Below are 25731 nucleotides of genomic sequence, written 5' to 3'. Positions count from 1 at the left end.
ATCGCTGCGTATTGCCACAGAGACGGTCTCGTTATAAACACAAGGGACAGTCTCTGCCGTCTGCAGCGAAGACTATGCCATGCTGCTGACCGTATAGGAACCTCTCTCTGAATGCATGGTGAGGGGAGAGGGCTGACAGCGCGTCAACATGCCAGTTTTATCGTGTCTTTTCCGTGCCAACGGAAGGCGTTTTCGGCACAGTGCATGCACGTGTATGTTTCCCTGCTTGGGGGTGAGGCGGATAGCTCCAGCTAGTGGCTGGACTATACTGCCTTTCTTGTGAGTGTCTAAGGAGGAGACCTCGGCAGTCTGTGAATGTATCCGCTTTGCAGTGGCGTTCTGCACATGCTGCCTTGTTTGGATGGCCAAACTTTTACTAAGGGCGAAAGGATGAAGGCAAATTATCCGTGTTTCAGCTGACCTTCGGGTACTGTGATGCACCTATACAGTTTGTATTCCCTGACGAGCCTTCTGTTTCTCTTCGATCGTCGTGCGATTATTTGTGAAGAGAGCTGCAGTGGATACCGCTGCGTATTGCCACAGAGACGGTCTCGTTATAAACACAAGGGACAGTCTCTGCCGTCTGCAGCGAAGACTATGCCATGCTGCTGACCGTATAGGAACCTCTCTCTGAATGCATGGTGAGGGGAGAGGGCTGACAGCGCGTCAACATGCCAGTTTTATCGTGTCTTTTCCGTGCCAACGGAAGGCGTTTTCGGCACAGTGCATGCACGTGTATGTTTCCCTGCTTGGGGGTGAGGCGGATAGCTCCAGCTAGTGGCTGGACTATACTGCCTTTCTTGTGAGTGTCTAAGGAGGAGACCTCGGCAGTCTGTGAATGTATCCGCTTTGCAGTGGCGTTCTGCACATGCTGCCTTGTTTGGATGGCCAAACTTTTACTAAGGGCGAAAGGATGAAGGCAAATTATCCGTGTTTCAGCTGACCTTCGGGTACTGTGATGCACCTATACAGTTTGTATTCCCTGACGAGCCTTCTGTTTCTCTTCGATCGTCGTGCGATTATTTGTGAAGAGAGCTGCAGTGGATACCGCTGCGTATTGCCACAGAGACGGTCTCGTTATAGACACTAGGGGCAGTCTCTGTCATTTGCAGCGAAGACTATGTCTTGCTGCTGACCGTATAGGTACCTCTCTCTGAATGCATGGTGAGGGGAGAGGGCTGATAGCGCGTCAACATAAATGGTTGCACTGGGAATATTTGGACGGAAGTTTGTCAAGAACGCATGTCTCCACACTGGTGAGTTGGATTGCTTTCGGTACGGGGCTGGTGTGTAAATGGCTGACTGCTCGCGCTTTGGTGGCGGGAAGCGGAAAGCCCCTGCTGATGAGCAAACTATACTGTCGTTCTTCCGAGTCTTTCAGTGAGGAGAACACCGGAGACCTGAACTGATTTTCTAAGTGGTTGTCCGCATTGCATTCGTCTCATGAGTTACGTTATGGATTGGGTGGGCAAATTTTTATTAAGGGCGAAGTGATGAGGACATATGATCCGTGTTTCAGCTGACCTTTGGGTACTATGATGCTCTTCTACAGTTTGTATTCCCTGACGAGCCCTCTGTTCGGTTGTGGCAACTATTCATTACTTTTGGAGGGGCATGTAACGGACACCGCTGCGTATTGCCACAGAGACGGTCTCGTTCTAGGTACCAGGGGCAGTCTCTGCCATTTGCAGCGAAGATTATGCCTTGCTGCTGACCGTATAGGAACCTCTCTCTGAAGGCATGGTGAGGGGAGAGGGCTGACAGCGCGTCAACATCAGAAGTGATTGTACTGATAATATTTCAGCAGCAGCTTGCCAGAGGGGGAGAAGCCTGCAAACATGTGTCCGCATTTTTTACTCAGTTGCAATGCTTTCGGTACATTACAGGTGGCTCACTGCTTGCTTTGTGCTAGAGAGAGGCGAATAGCTCCTGCTGATGACAAAACTATACTGTCGTTCTTCCGAGAATATCAGTGAGGAGAACAAAGGAGACCTGAACTGATATGCAGGATCGCTGCATCCCTTGCATTATGAACTGCGTTTCCTATAAAGGCGAAATGATGAGGACAAACGATCCGTGTTTCACCTGACCCTTGGGGGTATTGATGAACTATTACAGTTTGTATTCCCTGAAAGGCCTTTTTTAGATGCTGTTTGTGGAGGGGTGTACAACAAGCATCGGTGCTTATTGCCAGGGACGGTCTTGTTCTAAACATCCGATACAGTCTACGCCATTTGAGGCGAATACAATGCCTTGCTGACTGTGCATTTCTTCCGATTACCTGCTGCTGCTGTAAAGCGGATAGTTGCAACTGATGAGCGTATTGTACTGTCGTTCTTCTGATTTTTAGTGAGGAGAACATGGAGACCTGAACTGATATTTTTAGAGGCTCTCCGCTTCATCTTAACATTCTGCGCAAGCTGCATTGCGAATAATACGGATTAGTTTCAGATGAAGGCAGGGTGATGAGGACAACCGATCCGTGTTTCAACTGACCTTTGGGGATTGTGATGCATTTTTACAGTTTGTATTCCCTGAAATGCCTTCTGTTTTTGCTGCATTAGGTGATGGGTTGCCTGTGGAGGTGGAAGAGCTCGTTGTGGCATTCTTTCCCGAGTATGTATATGAGATGTTCAAGGGCACCGCAAAGAGCCTATGGCGCAGTCCTTCCCTTTGGGATAGTCATTGGTGACGTACGACCACCGGTCGTGCGTCACCAATGACGTTCCGGTTCTAGGCGGATACGAGCTTAGAATACTCGTTGTGACTACTTCGCTTACAGCTGCTGTGCTGCTTCTTTGAAAATACGGTGGGGAAATGCAGCGGGAGTTTCACTGATGCTCTCGTAGTTTGTCCAGTCCAAACGGCCAATACCCGGGTTGTGGCAAACAGTAAACAGATCTGGCGAAGCTAACCTGTGGCAGAAAGCCCAGCGCGCCGCTGTTCGAACGCTTCTCAGTTTCTCTTGCAGTAACTGTAACGACTTCAAGTAATTCTATCGAGATGCTGTGTTGCCGACCACATTTCAGATCTGCAGCTTGGGCTTAGTCCTAGTTTTGCTTAGTCCTAGTTCTGTACTTTGCGTATCTCGGTCTGAGCCCTTCGCGCAAATTTTACAAACCAGCGGAGACTTACCATCGCGCATATTCATGTTGTGAAAGGAACGCTTCCTTCACAAGTTTTGCAACGGCTTTCCTGAGGGCCTGTGAGGTCCTGGTGATCCAATGCATGCATGTTAGCTGCAAGAGTGCGCGGTTGGTGCGGAGGACACGTCGCTGGCCGTGGGAATCCGGGGTGCGGGAACACGTCAGTAATCAACTGGGTCGGACAAGTATATCCAGTCGAAAGAGCCGTGCGACAGGCTGCTTTTATGTGAATGTTGACCTTGGGTCCAACATAGTACTGCCAGTTAGATCCTATAACATTACGAAGTTCATCTGGTTCCATAGCTGGACGGCGGCAACCTATGCACTACAGCTGTCAGTGGTCCTGTGAGCATGCTCCACCTATCTGCGAAGCGTGTCCCTTGCTTCACCGACAAGCTACTGCTAAAGGCTAGCCTTCATCAGCTCAGCTGCCGGGCTCAGTTCGTGCGTCGCCAAAGGAAATATTAAGTGCCAAGACATGCTGGAGGAAGTTCGAACAAAATACGAAACCTTTTCAGGTACTGTTACAGTCTAACTATCCACTGGCACTGTCGCCAGATTAAAACCGTTTGAACTTGCAGTCATGCGCTGCCGCCCCGGCGAGCAATCTGTAATTCCTCTACCATGGACTCTGGACTGGGCCTTACCAAATCGCTTCATTCGCATGAAGGGGCAAAAGCTCACCAGTTCCACATGATGGTGTGGTGTTTGTGTTTTCCCTATCTGGGATCATGTTGTTTATTGCCTTCGGTGCAGTAGTGGCGTAGCCGAACTTTAAGCATTTCGACGACAGAGGGAAGAGTATAAAGGTTTTCTGCACGTTTCAAATTGCTGGTCCCCATGTAGACCGGCTGGGGTTGATTCGCCTGAAGTGGTTGCCGCTGTTGCTTGCTGAGCTGCATCGAAGTCTCCTCATCGTTCGAACGCAGAGGGACATAGGCATCGCTTCCTTTTTGCCCTCCACTACTTGTTGAAATAGATGGCTGGACATCATCTGTACCTCCAGGCACCACCCACTTTAGGCCAAACAGTGGGAGCTGCCCTCCACTGGTTGCAACAAAAACAATTGTTTTGGCCCCTACAGAGCGGGCGTGTTTCATTATGGCTCGTGTAGATCGCTGAGGCGGCAGCAATAGCTCCACGCGAAGGCCGAGCTCCCGCAGCCTACAGCACAGCATCTGTGCGGGCGCAGACCGGGGATCATACGTGTCTGCTACTGAATGCAGCATCTGCGCAGCAGACTGAATATCACATGCGTCTGCTACTGAATGCTCGTTTTCTCCGTCAGTAGTGCTTTCCTGATTAGCTGGTGCTTTGCCGGTAAGAGCGCCGCCGTGCCTTCTACGCGAACGCTCCGCCGCGGATTTGTCATGCAGGATAACCAGAACATCAACAGCGCTCCCAGCGTGGGGCAGAAGACCCTTGCGTTGCAGCAGTTCCATGAGTACGCAATCACCCATACCCAAGCCGACTCCAGTGACTGCAGGCCTCATTCCTTCTCGGGTGTGAAACGCTTGTGCGTTTGAAGACTGATTTGCCGTTGACATCTCCACTTTATTCTTAGAGATATGAGGCCCTGTATCCGTCTTCACCACTTCCGGCGAGTTGGCTCTAGTTCCCCCATAGCATCCACCTCCTAAAATGGCTCTGAAAGCGGCCTCTGTATCGAAAGCTTCAAAAACGATGCCCGCATAGTAGTGAAGGCCCCGCACAATCAGAAGATCCATGTCAATCCAATCCCCTATGCCGTAGCCCTCTTTTAGCAAATGAAGCACATACCGCAGCTCTCTTACAGAGTCAGGTAGCTCTTGAGAGCTTTGGCTTTTACCAGAATCAGCAAAACTTTGCTCTTCCAGATGGTTCTGACTTGAGATATCACCGTTTCGGCAGTCCGCGGAACGGCGCCTTTCTAGCTCCCGCAGTTCTTCGGATAACTCGAACGCCATGGCATCGCTGTTAACGTCGAACGAAAGTACTCGATGCAGGACGCGGCGGGATTTATCCAAGCTGATGTTTAGCCTTTCCGCGAGCGCCTTCTGTGTCTCCTCTTGGCTTTGTCGGCTGGCACGATCCAGCACCTGCATTGCAGTGATGAGTTTGTGCTCAAAGGGGCATCCATCATGTGTAATCGTTCTGGTGTTAATGGAAGATTCAGAGACAGAGGTGCCAACCTCAGCAGCTCTTAAATCTTTGTCTGTCTTCAGAAGATCGCTTAGCAGAGCGCGGCTCCCTATACGAATGCGCACATCCCTCGAAGAAAGGCCCACATTTTGGAAGAGGCGAACTGCAGCGGCTATCAGTTCTGCCGTTGCAGGGGGACAAAATTGTGCGCGATTTCGCTTTGCTTTTTGACTCCAGTCACCTTGGCGTGCTGCCTCTGATGGAATACCACCGGAAGGGTTCGTCTCAGGAAAAAGGGGAAGTATTATATCGAGGTTCCACTGGAAGTGCTCCCGCCTTCGGCCACAACCAGGTCTCTCATGTCGCCAAACTCGTTCTATAGAATACCAGCGGCGAGCTATTCCTGAAGGCTGCTGTTGCTGTTCTCTCTGGAGCATACGGGCTAAGGAAGGCGTGATCTCAGGACGCAGACAGAGGGGATCTGGACCGCTTACGTGCAAACGGTAGATGTGAGGGGGTATAATAGCAGGTGGAGAAGAAGGGATTTCATATGGTTTGCCAATAAGTGCGGAAGGTGCATTGTTGGAACCCGAGGGAGAGAAATGAGAGTAAAGAGAAGAGCGCTCGACTGAGGGGGCTTTGTACTCGCGAAACCCAAACTCTGAGGCCACCTGGTGCCACTTAGAGAAAACGTATTTGTGAGCGGAAAAAATGCTAGGCGGGAAGTCCCGAAAACCCCGAGGTGGCAACAGAGAGTCTGCAGAGGCCCCTGCTGAATGAGCCTCTGGACTGCTTCCTTTGGCATCCTCGTTAACAAACTTCTCTGCTGGATTTTGTTGGAATGCTGTCTCGCTGCTCGGCGAAGCACGCAGAGCACAAGAACGCTCAGCTTCACTGATGTAGCCGCTTTTGTGCCTTTGAGCAGAGCAATGAAGCGCCGTTGCTTCAGTGCGAGACGCCAGTTTTGTGAGGAACGCACATTTGCTGCAGAAAGACCCTTTAAAGACTAACCTTCCTACTTCCCCATTACTTAAGCCGTTGCCATTTCTGTCACGGTTTTTCGTGTACTTGAAGGAAGCACATGAAAGGCTTGGGGCCGACAGCCCCGCAGAACACCCAGTTTTCACCCATGCTTCTCGTCTTTCTTTGAATGGTCGGAAGGGCACGATAAGAGTAGCCCGTACAGTAAGGAAAGCCTGAGCAAGTCCCAAGAGTAGCCAGGACAGCGGCCGCATGCTAGATACGAAATCCAATGCATGACTAGTATAACCACCTCTTTAAGGGCCCTCCAGTTCAAACGTAATCCACTGCCTCCGCTGCTCAGTGTGTGCCATCGTCGGAGGGTGACCAAGATTCCCTTGACTTGATTCCTGCTGCAGCCACTCACTTAATGCACCGATGCTCGGTAGACACTGCGCCCGCAACAGTCACTTGCATTTCCATATGCAGCATTTCCCCAATTTTGCGAAGGAATCTTAGCAATTCTGTCCCCTCGTTGTCTGGGGGTAGAATGTGAGGAGATCCATTATAAATCTCGTGAAAATAGATATCAGGCGCACTATTGCAAAATCTGGGAAATCCCCCGAATTCTGAGTGAATAAGAGACAGCTGGCATTCCATATAGTGCAGATCCCTAGCGGCCCCACAACGCGCATCGCTGTGGACAGGCACTGGCCAGTTGACATAACCACAATGATTTTTGTTTTTTTTTGAAGCTTTATTGCCTGAACTGATACAGCGCTCACTACCATTTATGCTGTATCTCCCGCTGTGGTGGCTTCCACAGTATTTGCGTTGCACGGGCCCGCCTCGTGTCCTACCGATGAGGAAGCCAGCCGGCCGCCGATGAGATTTTCAAATTCGTAATACATTCTTAATTAATGCTCTTCGAAAACACGGCACAGGCGGCGCTGCCGCATCCTGCCCTGGCTTCGGCAGTGGACCACGGCATCGTCTAGGAGTTCTTGGCCCCGAAAGCCTCTCAGAAGAAATGTCACACTTGCATTTTGGACGGGCCGTTCCCATTATTTTTAGGCGATTTCCACCTTTGATTTGCCGAGATCTACTCGGCAAGACTGTGAAGGTGCCACAGGACCTAAAGGGCCAGCTCAACTTACTCGTTGTGGGATTCAAGGCATCTCACTACAAGGATATGGACTCTTGGATTTCATTTGCACGCACGCTTAAAAAAGATCTTGTTAAAAGACGCAACATAGACGATTCACAGATCGAGACCTACAGACTGGTCATCAGGTCGGAAGGAAACATTTGCATGTCAAATCAGCATCCACTGTTCTCATATACAAATTACACCAGATGCCTGCCTAGTGACTGCAGCTGGTTGTTGAGGCATTTATGCATGCACAAGTATGGGTTAACTCACGCAGTGCTGGACTGTACTCTTTGTTCAGGCACCCAGGCGGTGTGTTGCTCCGCTGGTGGACTGACGAGAGATTACGCTTCGCAGTAGGCAGGGGGGATTTCGTACATGACGAATGCGAAACAAAGAAGACCACTGAAGAAAACGAAGGGGACGGAAGCACTCCCCTAAGACCACCGGAACAGACCGGCAACGGGGAGAATGAAAGTGGTGCAGCGGGCTACGCAACAGAAAACATTCGTTTGTCTGCATTGCAAGCAGTCCGTTCTAAGACTCTAGTGTGCTTCACTAACAAGAACGCATTTGTCGAGTCCCTTCAGCTGGCAGACGCCCAGCGGGCTTACATATTCCTTGTAGATAGGGAAGGCGAAATTTCATGGTGCGAACATGAGCACTACTCCGCTAGCAAGGAGGTAGCGATCCGTGAACTTCTGCAACTGCCGACAACAGAGGAGCAAGGCTTGCTGACTTCAGAGGACTTGAGCTCGCAACGCAGCCTGCTACCTCCTGTGTGATGCTATCATTTGATTTAAAGCATTCACGACAAACGGGAAGGACTTTTGAGAGTGGAGCTACCCCTGCGGCAGAACTGCCAGTTGTTCTCACCGGCCTGAAAAGCTGTGGAGCGTGAATGCATTTTCTGGTGCAGCAGTGTCTGAACAGGATTCTTGTTTTCAAACAAGTGAACATAATCGCGCGTCCACAGCTGAAGTGGTCAAAAGAAGGCCTCCCCATACGATTTTTTAGTTCCTGTGGGCCAATAGTGTGACATGCTCGCAGATGGCCAAGTTCCTGGCTTTCTCTTAATCTTAGGCTGCGTTAGCTTCTACGAGCCATCATAACACCAATCTCTCGCGAGAAGTATCTGGAAGAGCGAATCGCCAAACGGACTGCAGGCCTGCTTGTTTTCGTCAGAACCTCAGATTTTGCCTTTGTAGCCATGCGTGTGTGTTGCAACTGAACCAACACGATGCTCTGGTGCACTGGATCCATCTGGAGGATACGGCTGCAGCCTTGGCAGATTGTGCGTGGTTGAAGCCTGACGCTGTCCAGCAGCCTTGCACTTCAGGTTGTTCTGCACATATCCGTCAGATCGCAGCTAATCAGTGGCAAGGGGACCACACAGGCGTACTCTGCTGACTTCGCGGAGATAGCCGTACAAGGACTGAATATGCCAGCAGCTGAGCTAGCGGGCGATTAGAAAGTGAACGAACAAATATTAAAGCGTTTTACTCTGAGAAACAAGGGAAAGCGAACTCTCAGCATCAAGAATAGTTTGAGCACAACTTGAACAAAAGAGTTAGAGAGTGAGCCAAAGGCCGATGCAAGTAGAAGTAGATCTAAGTGAGCACTGGAACAAATAAACGAAATTATGTCTAATCTACATGTAGCGGTGGCACTAATAATGACTCTGGCAAAGCGTGCAAACCAACAGTAGAGAACAGATATCAGCCGGCATGATCCGGCGGCAGCAGGGGTTTCCAGACGGCCAGATACGGATGGCAGACTTCGTATAAGAATGTGAATGTGGCAACTACTGGGGATAGACACACGCACGCAGATAAAGAGCAGGAAATAGCGGCGACCACCTATGCGGAAATGAGAGCGATGACCTCCTCTGCTGTAGATTCAAGCAAGGGACTTGAAAAGGCAGAAACATTAGGAGGACGACGAGGTTCCTTGGTTCCTTCGGAGGGAGCCAGCAAAGCAATCTTGGAAACGCTGTAACGCTGCGCACAGACGACCTTCAGAGATGCTACCTTGTAGAATAAGGGCAATTAGAGTGTAGCCAGAAGTGTATCAAGTAGCTTAAAACAGTTTTGAAACATATTAGGCTCAGTGTTCTCTGCGGTTAGGCCGAGTTCGGGGATATTTCAGTGTTCGACCAATGCCTAAAAGTCGTTTTAAAACAATTTATGGTTTACGAAACATGACTAGACTCAGACTTAAACATGCACTTCAGCTACGGTAAAATATTGAGGGCACACCAAACTCAGGCCGGCCAAACGCATAAGACGCAGAGATAAGGCAGTGCTAGCGATTCTACTATGTATGGGGAGAGCAGTACCGTAGTTAAATGTGGAGCAAAAAGCCAGAGCAGCATTGGGGACAACTCCAGAATTTGGCTGGTGTAAGAATTTTGGTTAGCGCTCCCACAGATTATCAACTGAAGAATGTTGTTTGAAACTTTCAGCAGGGCGTCAGCAATGGCATAAGGAATTGCCATAGTCAGTAGATTGGAGACACTCTAACGGTTTGACGTTGCTTGGAGTAGGCGGAGTGTGTGGGGGCTCGATTTCCCGACTCTTTGTGGGGGGTTGAGATGGGCCATCATTTTGAGACAAAACGATGGAGAGCATGCGACCTGATAGTAAGCTATTTAAAGTGCTCACTACCTGCAATTGAACTGCGCTAAAGCACGACTTGTATCACTTCTGCCGAGATTAGTCCCTTTAAGGTGATGATGAGACAGAACCCATTCAGTGCAGCCGAATCTTGACAAAGGTCAACAGTCTTGAACGGCGCTGCGACAAGGCCCCAAACTCAAGCAGTACGTGCTACGCATTAACAAATGGCCTACGTCAACCCCAAAGTTTGTGGCATTGAGTACGCTGTTGCGAATAAAGTAGTGTTCACATCAGGAAGGATGTCCCTAGCTTCGTATTGCGGCAGCCAATACAGCAGCAACAAAAGCACGATAGCAACTACACCGAAAACAGTGCAACAGAGCAGCAACAATAGTCACTGGAAGGCTGCCGTGGTAACTTTGACAATATGATGGAAGCACAACGACCACACTGCAACGACAGAACCAAGCAATTAACAATTCCTTTAGTTCCTACTGTAAAAAGAGGGCAAGAACAACATCGTCACAACGACAGCGAAAAATACCGCTAAAACTCGAAACCCGTGGTGCAGCAGCGACCACAACAATCGAAACAACTGCCCCAGACGCTGGAGTGGCCACAGAAGTAACAAGATTTCAACAGAAATGTGAGAGTACCTGCACCTGTTTGGGCGGACGTGATTTTACCTTGCACAGCTGCAAAACTAGCCCATATACGTCTGAAGAGTACGTGAATCTGCACGTGGGGCAGTGGCTTGCACTCCCTGCGCAGTTTCAACCTACCCACTGGAGCCCGTAAGGTCTGTTCTCCAGAACTGGCGTGGTCATTAGTGGGAATCGTTCCATCACATGCAGTTCCCATACCTCCAGTTATCCCCCGTCAAAATTTTAAACAACGTTGAATCTTCTCTGACCATGACATGTTCAGTTACAAACCAACGTAAATATCGGGAAACTAATGAAAAGTCTTCCGCAGGGTTTCAAAAAGATAGTGAGCAATATCTGTTCGATCGCGCTGCTGGCATTGAAGAACTTCAGGCAAACTAAGTTCCACGACACGTTCATGAATATTGTGTCCCTGTAGCTGTAGAAGTTGATCTCTTGGCAGCTGAACGAATTTTAAAATAGCTATGAGATATAAGCATCTTCGCAGGCTCACAGTGTGTGGCTCTCCTAATGCTGTATGGAGAAGAGTTTTTAAAGTTCTCCACTTTGGGGTTAGTTTTGCATGAAGTTTTACGTACGCTTTATTTACTTTTCAGCAGGTCCACACACAACTTCGGCTACATGCTTTGTTGCATCCCTGTGCGCTGCATTCGGCATGTTGTGGTAGGACGTATTAATAGTTGCTTGAAAGTAAAATCATTGTGAATACAAAAAAACTCTTAAACTGGAATTTTCGATGCGAGATGTCATAAACGATTGATTAAGGTGCTCCCCGTCTTGTATCAACGTTGCGTTGGGGACTGGTGCGTTGGCTTGTTTGCAGATTATTCCAGTTTGATCCAGTAGCCTTTGGACACATCAAACACTTCGGGGATGCTAGCAATACCACAATGAGCATCATAATTATGTGTATTTCCCTATGGAAAAACAAAAATGTTCGCGGCTACATTGTACTTGATATGATGAGTTTCAAGTACACATATACGGGTTGCATTAATGAGTTGTAAGAATAGAAGCACCAGGTTTCATTTCTTTTAAAACACACCACAGCGAAAGTATGACTACACAGTCTCTTCCAAAATTATATAGTTTACATTGTGCGCCGAAGCAAGAAAAAGGGATGGGGCAGAGTGTTGCGACAAATTTCTTCATATCCCTCAGCGCACGTGATGAATGGAAAATCCCAAGTCACTTGGCACCCCTAGGTTCCACTCACAAGTTTCTTTTCGCCATAACATCGGAAGACTAGATTTTCTGTTCCGTTGGCCAAAAACGTCTAAGGTATCACTTAATTAGCTTAGTTTCAGCACGCCAGAGTCCCTGCTCTGCGCAGCACAACGATGCCGCCCAGAAATGCCCTTCATTGTCTTCAAACTCACAATAAGTAGATTAACATGCTGCAAAATCTGATGAGCGAGCAAAGAGACTTCCTCTTTAGGCGATAAGTCCTGGTATGCTCAGATGGTAGACGCAGAGTTTGGGGTTGGCAAGAGGAACTGAAGCTGCAGTACGTGGCACGCCCACGAGGTGAGGGAAAAGCGTCAGGCGAAGAAAGATATATCCCGGTGGAAATAGAAAGATAATAACGATGTTGTTTCGGCCCTTCAAGTGCACGGAGTCGTAATTAGTTGTGACAAGAGTCAATCGATGTGGCCAAAACAAGATAGAGACGGAGGAGCGGAGCTGGACTGAGCTCACTCCAGCCTGTGCTATAATTCATTTCGTTTGTCGCTCCTGGAACACCTCCTTATCCCGCGATATCTTGGAACAGAAAAGCTGCGTATCTAACTGCGTGAACATGATGAGAAGAAGGTTAGGAAAATTTGAGGCCTAAGCAAGGAGAAACGTATCGTGCACGCGCACCGAAGTCTTTCAAACGTGCTCTATTCACAGTGTTCCGCGAGGTGACATGAGGTTTGATATTGGAATTTAATTAAATTCGAACTACGATAAGGTATGAGATTACTCTACGAGCCTTAACCGCAGAAATTCCAGGAACCGAGCATGCGAAAGCCCGTTTCTAGGTATTTCACAGAGCAGTCGCATAGGCAAATGAAACGTTGGACTCTCCTCTGTGCAGTTCTTCATCTGCTCGCGAAACCATTCCCTTTCTGTTCGTTGGACTTTAATTGACTTCACTCAAGATTCGAAAGCCGAACTTGAGTATGTGTGAAAGAAGTTGTCAAGTTGTGATTTATAGGTCTTGTGTAGTGTGCAACAATATAATTTACCCAGGAACTGGTGGCTTTTAGTGCTTCCTAATATGTAGATTGATGTATCAACTAATAATGAATTTCATGCTGGAGGAATTTAGTTATGGGGCGATCAGACAGTGTGCTCTGTAGAGCGCCCCTGTGTTTGGGGCTGGCAAGACGGACTGAAACTGTAATACACAGCACGCCTGCGCAACGACGGAGAGGCACAGGAGACATGCACTTATATCTTTGAAAAAGTTGCTGTATAAAGATACTCTTTGGGCTGCTTTACTGCGTAAAGAGTGCCTTCAGTTAATAGTGGCATGTATGAGCACGTGCAGCGACAGCGGGAAAGGCATGTAGGAGCCAAGCAGGCCATAGCTCATTGTGGTTTTGGGTCGTTGCTGTCAAGGCTGGCAAAAGGAGCGGGCATCGAACAACAACCACAGCATTCAGCAAAACGTCATGATTCTAGTAATATCATTTTGACCAATTTCACATTCCTTGGCAGGTCCTGCGCGCTAGCGATGGAACAACGAGAAGCGAATTCCACAGCAGACTACAAAACAGGCCCGTTAATTCACTTTCTTACCTAAGACGCTTCGCTAAATGCCTGCCACGCACTTATTGTTGCTAGCTTCGACACTACAAGCTCAAGACTTTTGAGCATCAATGACGATCACCCCTGAACAGCTTGTAGACCAATTCTTGGCTGTAATAAGAGACGATCGTATAACGACAGTAAACCCCCAAAACTCTCTAATGTCTTGGCTCAACTCCAGTACTGCTCTTTACGGGCTCATGTGAGTGGCGCCTTCATGAAACACTCCTTAAACTATATAATACGGGTTTGAGAGTGTCAAAGGCATCCAAATCAAAGGGACTGGAAAGTGAGTGTGCAAATACTGTGCTTATATTCCAACACTGCACTACTGACGCCATTCCTCCAGTGACCCATCTCTTCCGAAGCATTTCATCTCTGGCCGAAATTCGCCCTCAAAATTTTGTTTTGCAGTACATCGTCTTTCTACTTGATGGGACGAATGGGTTTGTGAGTGTAGTTGTGGTTGTTAGGATCGTGGGACAGCTTGCTGTTGCGGCCCTCTCTCGGAGGAGCTTCGATTAGGAACGACAGTTCGCTGTATTAATCAATAGAATGTCTTTTACTTGATTCTTGTATGAAAATAGAAACATGCAAACTAACTACACGAAGTCCCTCCAATACTTCTGAGAAGCACGACTACTTTTCATTACAACAAAAATTGTCAAAAGCTTCACAGCTTACGAAATTTTACTATTGTGGACTGTGGGGCTACCAAAATTCCTATCGGCACTATCGGGGAGTTTGAATCCCCTCAGCGGATTCACTGCTCAAAAAAATGCCTTCTACGGGCGTCTAAACAAATATATGAAGTAGCGAAAACAGCAGTTCAGTCTGGAACACCCCAAAAGTGTACGCTTAGCACTGGACGCCGGTAGTTACGCATGAAGAAGTCTAGCATTCCTAATGAAATACTAGAGCGCGCAACTGGTGCAACCTCAGCCCACAATGTTTACAGCGCACACCCTACACTAACTCTCTGCGCCTTCACTTTTAATCTAAATATCTGAATATCTGAACTCACATGCGCAGCTGCAATATTTTACAAAATACGCACAAATTCACAACATAATGTCTGGACACGCAGCACAATGACATATTCCGTACATTGGACCGCTATGCTCATATCGCCACCCATAGTTTTTACTATTAAAGCCCCAATTGCTGCAAATCCCTTGATGATGATACTTCATACGCACAACAATGAACATGGCAGATTGAATCCCGGAATAACCCCTACTGTAGTGGTACTTGGTTTGGTTCCCAGGATAGCCAACACCTGGGGCTCTGATCAATAAACGGCAAGCATCCTTACTTTGCCGTAAGGACTTGAACAATGCAACTTCCAGTACAGAAACCTACAACCCGTGTAATAAAAGCAAGGGAATATATTGTGTTCAAAGGCTATCGGATTATCGGGGGTGAGAACTCGAACAAAAGGGCATTTCAAGATTCTTGACTACTTGTACTGTGCTGAAACTATTAATTTAAATGCATCCTTTCCACGCTGGATCTAGGCGGAAAATTTTGTTACGGCGAGTTCCAGGCTTGCTTTCGAGGGAAAAGGACTAAGCTAGCAGTTCCTTATGCACTGACCACATTTGTTACACTATTTGCCTTACTTACTCTGTCTGGTGGGAACTCAAAAAACCTCTTTACTTCTATTTTCACTTTCTGAGGGAAGTGCTAAGCACGTCTTTGATATTCCGCTGCACAAGCTTGAATCAAAATCGCAGCACCATAATGCGTATCGAAAAAGCATACGGCATGTATCCACACACTTGAGGCAGTTTGAGCTATTTTTCCCCTCTTTGAGGAACGTATAGACAGGTAATGCCCATAATGTTGGCGAATTTTATTTGTTCATTACAAGAAAACGCAGCAGGCTACTACGTTGCCTGCATAGTGTTCCCAGTACCTGAATAGTGAATGCCAATCCCCTTCTCCTCTTCTCCCTCTGGCCCGCGTTTAAACGTATTCAACTTTGATTTTATTTATTCTGCTCTGACAAGGAGCAAAATGCACCGAAATTTCTTTTGTGTAGCAGGACACGACACCAATGTACACCGCTACACCTCAGTGTGCTTTTACATGAGAATACTCTCACCTCTGGCTTGCTTTAAAAATCATTGGCTTGTCAACATGAGTTTCCAAGCCAAAACTGTGAAGGGCTAGCTTGATATTTTTTTGAGATGTAACGTATCGTACGAACATACCGGTACGTTTAGTCTTGTCTACATAGCACGAAGCTACGATAGGCGTTGCTGCTGCCTGCACTCCAGCAACATTGTGATAATTTTTTAACCAGCACAAGGCAATGTGCGTAGCACAGATGACCTCAGCTGGTGCTGGTTGTGAAGTCTATCTCTTGAGAAACAATAGTATAAAAAGAAGATTCACCAACGGTTATTGTACAGTGCCGTGCCTTTCATGCGAATAAAGTCAAGCCGAAAGCAAGTAGATACATTCCGTGTGTGTTTTGTGCCGTATGGAACACCTTGTGCGGAATGTAATTTTCCCGGTTACTCGAAGAAAAAGCCCATGGAAGCGTTACATAGAGTGCAGAACAAGATCGCTTCAAGCAACCACTTATATGCGCCTGGGCCCCATGGACCAGTGCATGCTTCTGGTGGGCAGCCCCATGATTCACAACGGCAGAGCACGATCGCCGCAGGCTGTACAAGTTGAAGCTGGATCCCGAAAAAAAAAACTAAGTACACGACTAGTGTTTTTCCACTTTCCCCCCCAAAATAATATATGTTATCTAATGAAGCCCGCTTGCGCGGTAGTACAGCTTATGGATGGACGCTGGTGTGCGAGTGACAAGCTAACTCAAGCTTAGACTAGCTTTCCTAGTTCTAGGTATACTCATCCGAGCTCAGTAACTCATATACCTGGAACAGTCTTCAGTTCCTGCTTTTTTCTGTGTGTAAAGCTCTCCACTGTCAACCGCTGCGACTGAAAGCTGGATGGACTAACCGGACAAAGATTTAATGCAGTGGAGTGCTTCTATGCCTTCCTCCCTTCTAAACTGCTTACTGAACTCCTTCACCTACTTGTATGGCGATGCAGTGGCAATGAGAGAAGGAAGACAGCACCGTTCTAAAACTGGAGCCTGACATCTGCCTTGACAAAACCTTCCAACAAAGGCGTGAGCCTTTTTTTCCACGTCCCGGATATAACAAAAGATACAGCTACGACTTACGTCTTTTCTTCCATTCTTATGTAATTCCCTTTTCTCTGGATCCCCCTTAGTCGCTCCGGAGGAGTTGTGTAATAATAATATGCAACAACTGGCTAAGGAGAGTAACGCAAAACGTGAGCCAGTGATAGAGATGTTGCGTACATAAAATGTATTTAAAGTTCTGATAAAACAGTAGTCTCAAAAACGTTTCAAGAGTTATATCCTACCAACAGTATTGTGGTTACTTCACTGCTATTGATTCGTACGCATTTTCGGCAAGTGTATCTTTCAAGGGTGTGAAAGGCGGCAATTAGGGTCGCCGAATCTAAAAAGGCAGCAAAAAGTCGAATCTAGCATAGTTAGCGTTATGTGCTGCTCACTGATGAATGGCTTCCAGTGAAAGCATATGTTAACACTAAATGGTTCAAGTGCACGCCGCTGCCAATTCGGAGCGAACAGCCAGCACCAGCAGCAGCATCCAAAACGGAGCAGCAGCTGTCTATAAAATCTTGTTTCAAGATTTTCCCGTGCTACTGGGCCGGGAAAAGCTCTGTTATGGTCTGGCGAAGCCGCTATGAATCGGAAAATGTCCCAGTGCAGAGGCAGCGCTTCAGTGGAAAATGCATCTTCCATACCACCCCTTTCCTGGTCAGGCTCCGCGGGTCATGCGTCAATCGCCTCACAATTGGCAGAAAATTTACGAGCAACATCTTCTGCAGCCACAAAAGATAAAGCGAGACCAGCTACTAGACCGCAACTCCTAGAGAGGTACTGGACGACAAGTTCTACTCTGCCAGGGAAGGCTCATGAAAACAAAGGTTTAGCCGGTCCCTTTAGCTGTAAGCTAAACCGAACGACACTGTCTTCACTACTCAACCCTTCTTCTTCTTCGATACAGCCTAGCGAAGCTCTGAAAGTACCCTCAGCGCAGCGTTTGACGGGACCTGCGCTCCGGAAAATCGCCAGGAGGCATGTGCATAGTTTCCATGTGCCGGGTAGCGGACCTCCTCAAGCCCCGAAAAAGGAACCACACAAGGTGGAAATGATGCTTCGCCTCCATTCCTCTCAGCAGCAGAATAGCCGTGCTGATGAGGCAGAATGCGCTGGGGCACATGAGATGAAAACGCGCAATGCTCCACTCATACAAGGTGAAACGACGTCTTCTCCAGCGGCGGTGCATCACTTCGTTAGTAGTGGTAAAAGCAAGGTTCTACATAGTAGTAGGGGGATGAAAGTCATGCGAGATTTCTGCCGAGTCGCTGCTAGTGCTCCAGCTAATCCGCTGACGCCGTGCTGCCCCCCCCACAGTTTGTCAGTAGATTTTCATAGTGAGGAAAATCTTCTTTTAACCGAACCTGCACCTATGCGGCTTTCACTGCTTCTAACAACAACACAGCAGAAGAACGATCATGGCCACTCGCGTCCCTCCGTTATTTTTGAAAGAAAAACTAGCAAGGCGGTTGGAACAAATCGCTTGCGCTCATCTGTTGGCTGCGTTGCCCAGCATGGTAGAGAAATGGCGCAGATAACAGGACGCGCAATGCAAAGAAAGAGTTCACAGAGGGTGCGAAGGGAAATGGCAGCTCCCGCTCCTGTTTCGGAATATCAAGAAAACTACAGTCACGCTGAATTGATTGAACAACGCCAACTGACCCGGACGTGTACAATCTGCACATCGACATCGGGCAGCGGAGAAGCAGCTTCTCGGACCACGAAGACAATCAATGTCAGTGGGCCTGTAGAAAAAATGTGTACAGTCAACTATAGATAGATGCAGCATTGTGTGAATCATTCAACACATTTGTAACTTGCATGCGTCTGGTAATACAGGAAAGCGAAGAGACTGCAACACCGCCTCCTTCACCAGCTTCAGCATACAGAACAATGACTGAGTGCCCCCCATTGCAAGGGCAAAAAGCGAAACGAGAGCCTCCTTCGTCTACACGACTAGACTTTCCCAATGTGGAGAATCATTCTTTACCATCGCCGCCTGCACAGGCACTTCAGGAAAAACTTGAAACAGGGTTACCGTCGGAGAGAGAAACAGCAACAACAACTGCAGCTGAAACACCTCCACAAGCCCAGTCCGGAATCAATGTTACGGACGAGCCCAGAATGCCGGAAAACCAACATGACAATACCATTTTCTCAAGGCTTAAGACAACTGAGTATAAACTAAGTTGTCCTAAGCTCCCGGATCTACAACGGCCTGCAGGTTCATCATGCGTTTCTTGTTACAACCCCATATTTTGCAACACCACTCGAAAAACAGCAGACGATAGCAAAAAGGGTGAAGAAGAGATGAAAAATCTTGCGCTCCTTCGGCATAGCGAAGTATCGTTTGTGTGTGTAGAGTCGTTTGTCTCCCTTTTGGCCGCATGTTGCAGCGTCAGTTATTTTGGGAGTGATGAGAAACTACAACAGATCAAAGATCTAACGACTTCTCCCTTTCACTGCTCCTCGAAGCCACAAATAGGCCTTGAGGAGTATTTGGTAAAGCGGATTTTCAAGCACGGAAAACAAACCGTCAACGAAGGAATAATGGCTGCGGCACTCCTTAACCGTTTTCTTTGCAGACAAAATAGCTTGCTGGCTGCTGCACTCCAGGGCCGCATGCAGCTTCACCCACAGGAAAACCAGAGCAGCAGCGTTAATGAAGTCTGTAGTGCAACTGCTAATGGCTGCAGCACCCGAGCCGGCCTGGCAACTCGGGAATCTCCATCAGGCAATAACCGTCTGGTCGTAACAGCAGCTCGCATTGGATTTATAGAGTTTAACTATTTGACTGCCCATAGGCTGCTGCTGACTTCATCATTCTTAGCAAGAAAAATGCATAGGGATGATCATACAAGCATCAGGCAATGGGCTCAGGTAAGAGAAGGCTGAAGTGACACCCAAAACAACTGGTGACTCGGGCAGAGCAAACAACATGACAGTAGTCCTCCCTTGCTATTACAAATACTAAGACACCACGTGAAAACGTACTTTCGAAAGACGCAGTTTCAACAACAAAGAAATTTCGTCTTAGTGGCAGAAGAATGATCAGTAGCCGAATTTTCAGCGCAACAAACAGATTGTCAAGCTATTCCACAAGTCCCTTTGTACGTAGAACTGCACATAGGATGCCACTGTGGCTATTCCTTGTTGCTGCTTTGTAACAGCTTGGTGGTGTCCCTGTTGAGGATTTAGTAGAGGCAGAGTCCGCATTTCTGCAAGTCCTCGGATGGTAAGCAGCATCATTCAGCTTACACGCCTTCAAAACCTTCTGGTGAATTTGCCGCTATTTCAAAATGTTTCATAATCATATGTCTGTAGCTACGTTATGACAGTGCACGGCTGCACTGTGCCAAAGCTCATCTTCACAACTGTTGCCCGATGCTACCACTTTGCGTCCTTTGTTGCTCAGGCGAGTACAAGTGACGCTGGATGATTTTTTTGCAGTAAGCACCGCCACGCTCCAGCGCGTCCTCACACACTGCGACGCGTACATTATTAAAAGTATGGCTTAAAAGTCTCGATAGGAAGCAACGCGGCAATTCTTGTTTGCATGTTCAGACTGCTCTAGCAATTTCCCTTGGAGATTCGCGGCTTCTTGGAAAACAGGGGGAGCTAGAACCAATAAAAGGAGACACTGCTACGACTGAGCCGTACATTCGTCAACACGCTCATTTGATGGATAAACACTCCAATGCGGCCTCAAGTTCCTCACCGCAGCCACTCCAAGATATCAGAGCCATGCAGCGGCCCCAAGATAGGGCTATCCTTGAGCAAGTAAAATACTGCCAAGGCAAGGAAGCTTTCACTTGTTGCTTCTGTCCGTCGTGTAGTATACGCTTTTACGGACGCCCTTTACAAAAGGTACAAAGCCTACGGTCTCCTGGTTTGGCTCCATGCTCGGGTGATGCTACCTCTCTGCCTCAGCCAGGCATGCTTGATAGAAGACCGTCTTCTGGCATTTCCTCTACATCTTCTTTTTTGCCTGTGGAGACTGCACCATGTCGCTCCGCTCAGCACTGTTGTACAAGTAATCCCTTTAATGCAGTGCTGTCGTCGAATGAAGCAGCACAGCGGACAAACATAACGCGCGGGCCAAATACAGCGAATACAGCTGCCCCACTCATGCAAGAGTCCCACTTTCAAAGCAGCCAGTTCCTGTCTTGCACCAATGGCCTGAAACACTTTTCGTCCAGTCACTCAGTGAAACAGATCGACTAGATGGCAATATGCAGCGAGCAGCTGACAACAAAGGCTCAGATATTTGTGCTAAAAGAAATGCATCGATTGAGCAGCTGGAACGCGATTGCAGCGGAAACTGCAATCACCTGCACGAAACTTGTTCCTGCTAGTCTTCGGAAAACAAAATGATGTAGTTTTGAAGACCTGCCTTGTGCTCAAGCACACTTTTTCACTTACGGGAGACTGGCGAATGGGGTATGAGTACACAGAATAGGCAGTGCACATTGTACTGGACAGCTCGCAACCACAGAAGAAAAATTGGACAAGAAAGTAGAGCGCTCGACAAAGCAACGTAAGTATACCAGCCGCGTGCTGAAGAGACAAGAAGCACTAGTCAGACCTGCCGCGCTGCGCATCCCTCAATGTTGCTATAGTCTTAATTGGCAAGTGCCGTACTACTTTCAGATGTTTCGCTGCCGCTCGATCAAATCAATAATTGCGCTGAATTTGGACGGCGTGTACGGTGACAGAGGGTCATTTAAGTTACTTCTAGGGGCTAGAGTAGACCCTTATTTTCTAATGAACAGAGTTAACAAGTGATTGAAAAGCAGTCACTGAAAACCGACGCTCTCTCCTTGAACAGCTAAAAGAAGGAAGTAAATCCTCAACAAAATTAAACTTGATTGGCCAAATATTAAAACAGTGTCCAAAGGACTGGCTCACCGAAAGTAAAAGCAGACACGAGAACTAGCAGCAAGTCCTATGCTTGGCACGGTGATGAGCCCTACAAGGAGGCACGGTAGCTGCTCTACAGGTATAGCATTAGGTCAGCGCAAAGACATATTCCATAAAAGGATAGTAGTATGCCGTGAAGACGGAGCTCTGCGTGTGGGTGCCACGAAGCCATTCCACGCAAACGGGTAAGCCACACATATCATGCGCTCTTAATGCAAGCAAGACAGTACAAAACACGATGATAGACTAAACGTTTTAGAATACTTATGATAATAGTAATAATGCCAATAACGCCAGCATCAGTTCTGAATAACACGAAGGAATCGGAAAACAAAGGAAAGGCAAGATAGAAGGCCGAAAAAGGAAAAAGACAAAAGTGATGAAATACCAGATCAATTTAATGTCTACTAAAATTGAATAACTTCAAGTGAATAGGTAAGTACAGAGGGAGAGGAACAGGCCTGATACGTTGAATGAAGCTTACAATGAAATTTAAAGGGCAAATTGCTGCTGTAGGTGACTAAAAGAGAATAGCACAAGTGAAACCACACTGACATATTCGCGACTATTAAGAAAAAGCAAGAGGCGACGAGGGAAACGTATAATTTAAACAAAGCTTAGTGCACTCACAAGTAGTAGGGCGGAAAAAAGAACCTGGTCACTTCATGTCCAAACTGTAACCACAAAGAAAAAAATTGAATTGGGATCTACAGATTTAACAAATGCGCCTCAGGAAGCCGAGATCTTTAGGAGCGAAAAACCACAAATAAAACGAAGGCCTCCGCGGAAATCAATCTACGTAGGATTTAGGTTGAACCATAGCTAAGGTGAAACAAATGGCCGACAAGACAAACACATGAGCTAAATATATTTTTAGAATATGGTATGAATGAGGAAGTACACAGCTATTTCATAGTTCAAAAACATACTAGTACGTTGGCTTTCGTGGAATTTTTAAAGATTCGCTCGTTCCAGCAACATCAGTGATAACCCGGTACAAGTGATTTATCGAAGAATTACCACCACATAAAACCAAGTAAAAGCCATCATGTCCCACAGCAAGAAGTGTCCAGCTATACTGGAAGGCCGGACTTACGCGTGAGCAGCCGGCAACGTCACGAGTGGCGGAGACGGTGCAATGAGAGTCAACTTTTGTATTGCCAGTGGGTCAGGCCGGTCGAGCAGGGAGATACTTTGAAGCAAACCCGACGCAAGAGACATACCAACAGACATACTTCAGGAACGCAGAACTGCGGTCAGGCATGACTAGCAAGCTAAACATCCCCCAAAACAGCCCATACTTGAGTTCCAGTTTCACTGCTCGTACCAACAACTGAAAAAAATTAGCAATTTAGTTTTTGTCATCTGTTCAGATGCGAAAAATGCCCATTGTCTGAAGACCTGCAGCCTTAGTGAGAGGTTAGTGTCAAATCTGGCTCGATGGCACTTTGTTGTAATTGGTCCTGTGCAGCACAAGAGTCTCTTGCAACATTTTCCTAGAATGGCTACCCTTCTAGCTACCGACTTACGAAGAGCTGGATCCCTGGCAAAGCTTCTTCTGGCTTTTGTTCTGTTGTTGACTAATAGATACTGGCGTCGTGCAAGGAGACATCAGCAGCTGCAGCAACTGGCCTTGGAGCTGTGCACTGGTGATCTGCTGATCGTATAGCACCTTGCAGTGTTGTGCAAGAAGAAAGTAGCGCTTCCTTCTGTATAGGGTTACTAACGGCTTGGGCTACCCAGGAGCGCAGGGACGTTGCCGCCTCTGTCTTGCGTCTCCACAACATCCACCAGGGCTGAATACAGAGCAGCCAGAGTTTAGCTGGAGCGTGCAAGCGTACGGACTGCTGCTTCTGTAGTTGAAACTGTTGCTTTTTCCACTGCTCAAAAGTGTTGGACAGTAAATAGCGTCGGTTTCTAACACTGATGAGCTTTTTTGCACGTCTTGCTCTCACAACCCTTTCTCTGAAACGCTTTAGCCCGTAGATTCCTTTCCTACATAGTGCACTGTGATGGAGCTTGCGGCAGAGCCTCGTTGTTCTTGCCTCCATTTGCCAGATGGAAAACAAACTACTGAGGACGGTTCTTTCTTTGAGGGCCTTCACTTTATACTCTGCCTTGGACAACCTTCTCCAATAAGTTGCTGTTCTTCGCCATGACGTGAACAATTGGCTTTTTGTTCTTATTACTTGTTGCGTTTCAAATATCCACGCATGAAACGAGTGAAATAAACAACTAGTTCTAGAACGCGCCGCTAGTTCTTCCCCTTGATGCTTTCGGTGTCTGAGCGAGCTGACAATCTTCCTCCATCTTTTCCAGTGAAGCGTCTTTACGAGGCGCTGATGTACAGCTCGTGCCCTAAGTAAGTTGGCTGTGAGATGAGCCCAAGCAAAGAACGATTCACGTATCAACGAATGCATCGCTTCAGCTAAAAGCAGTCGAGAAACCGCCGCGTCACGCCTTTGACGACGAAAATTCACTAGCCACCAACTGAACGCGCGTTTGAGCGTGTCTGAGCTTTTTTTAGCCAGCTGCACCTTGAATATTTGGCTTTCCCTATAAGTCAACTTCAATTCGGTAAAGACGCGTCTTTTCCAGTTTAGAAGGTACTTCCCAGCGCACGCCTGGAGACGTTTCTGAAAAAAAGAGTAGTTTTTCCAAGCTCCAAAAAACTTGAGACACTTTGTATTAATGTACTTGGTGTAAAACTCTTGTGCATCTTTTTCTTGCTGTCGACTTCGCGCCATTGTTTCAGATGCCATCTGTCGCCAAGCTCGCCACGCACTCCAAAGAACACTACCGGCTGCTCTCATTGTGAACACCTGCTGCAGTACCATTCGATGAGCAACACCGCGCCACTGTTGTAGTATTCGTCGTGCCTGACAGCCCCGTAGGTGCCTGATCTTGCTGCATCCAACAGTCATGGCAAACCACAACGAAAGACAATCTTTACTCAGTCGTCGTGTGAAACTTGCCGGGACTGTGGGTAGGCTGGACAAAAGTGTAATAATCTAACCTACACGGCGTTCGTTCTTACCACTCATTGCGGTCCAAAGCTGCTGAGGCAGCAGCTCTTAAATTGTTAAAGGCTCCGGCGAGAAATGCTCGACTAATAGAAGCCGTCGCTTTTACTGTCGTGCATATGGCCCAGCGTAGCACCTCCCTCTCTCTCAGTAGCCCAACCCAAGCAATCCAGTGACGGCGGCGAAACTGCATGGTGTTTGCGGTCTCCAAGCTGAGGAGGATATCTTGTAAAAGGCCCTTTTTTTCCGACATCTTGCGCAGGCATGACAAAACCTTGCACTTGAGACTCCGCTCGTGAGCCTGCACCGCTACACTCACGAAGCGTTGATGACAGAACTACTACTGAAATCCTTTTTTGCGTATCAAACAAAATTGAAGATCCTCATGGACAAACAAACCAGCCTTCTCCTAATCACCGCCACAAAATAAAGTTCATTTAATCATGCATATACCGAGGCATAGCACGACTAAGAGATACAGTGACATCCCAATAAGGGGCTTCGACAAAAATATCGAATCAGTTTGTACTAGAAACAACGCGTTGAAATGGCGTAGGTGCGAATCTTACCGCGGCACTATTACTTTCATTTGCCGAGCTAACCTACCTGTAAGCAAACACTGACGAGTATGCAATACGAAGAGAGTGAAAGCACTCAGGCATCTCAGGCTGAGAAAAATCCTTCTTGCCCCCACGGCAACAAAAAGACAAGTCCACTGGTCAAGGCAGCTCATTGCCATCGTTCTGAGACTCCGCAGATGCTGCAGTTCCTGCCGAAGCCGTAACTCCTTTACTTTTCGGCAGAATGCCAACCAGGATCTAAAACAGGCTACCATCTTTTGCTGCCTTTGAAAAGATTTGCACAACTGACGCAGTGATCTCCGTGCAAGTCGCGCGTGTTGCGGCGCACTCAACTTCAGATAAACTGGCTTCTGCCCTACAGTCGGCGTATGGTATGCCCCTCTGAGAACTGCCACCCTGTCGCTCCACCTCTCGCAACACACTTCGCTGAGATCAATAAAATGTGAATATACTTGCGTTTGTGCTCTTTCTGGTTGTACTGCTTGTGAAAATACACGAGCAGGGCAGAAGTCACGGGTCCCATGCAGTTGGGTAACAGTTTCCACTGAGTCTGGAGAATGTCCGGGGCTCATACCT

At 47.6% G+C, this 25731-nt stretch overlaps 2 protein-coding genes across 2 annotated transcripts; one reads left to right on the top strand and one right to left on the bottom strand.

Annotated features, from left to right (window-relative positions):
• Positions 1-3865: 3865 nt before the first annotated feature.
• ETH_00008875 (histidyl-tRNA synthetase, putative) lies at positions 3866-6502 on the bottom strand (the record flags this gene model as incomplete). The annotated part of the gene is made up of 1 exon (XM_013378587.1): positions 3866-6502. The coding sequence occupies one exon, from the start codon at positions 6500-6502 to the stop codon at positions 3866-3868; it is 2637 nt and encodes an 878-aa protein (XP_013234041.1).
• A 755-nt stretch (positions 6503-7257) lies between these two features.
• ETH_00008870 (uncharacterized protein) lies at positions 7258-8162 on the top strand (the record flags this gene model as incomplete). The annotated part of the gene is made up of 2 exons (XM_013378586.1): positions 7258-7520; positions 7679-8162. The coding sequence occupies 2 exons, from the start codon at positions 7258-7260 to the stop codon at positions 8160-8162; spliced, it is 747 nt and encodes a 248-aa protein (XP_013234040.1).
• Positions 8163-25731: the final 17569 nt, after the last annotated feature.

Source organism: Eimeria tenella, genomic scaffold (genome assembly GCF_000499545.2).
Source record: "Eimeria tenella Houghton genomic scaffold, Eth_scaff9, whole genome shotgun sequence".
NCBI classification, from domain to species: Eukaryota; Apicomplexa; class Conoidasida; order Eucoccidiorida; family Eimeriidae; genus Eimeria; species Eimeria tenella.
The sequence above is the reverse complement of the archived record's forward strand: the minus strand, read 5'-3'. Positions and strand labels throughout refer to the sequence as shown.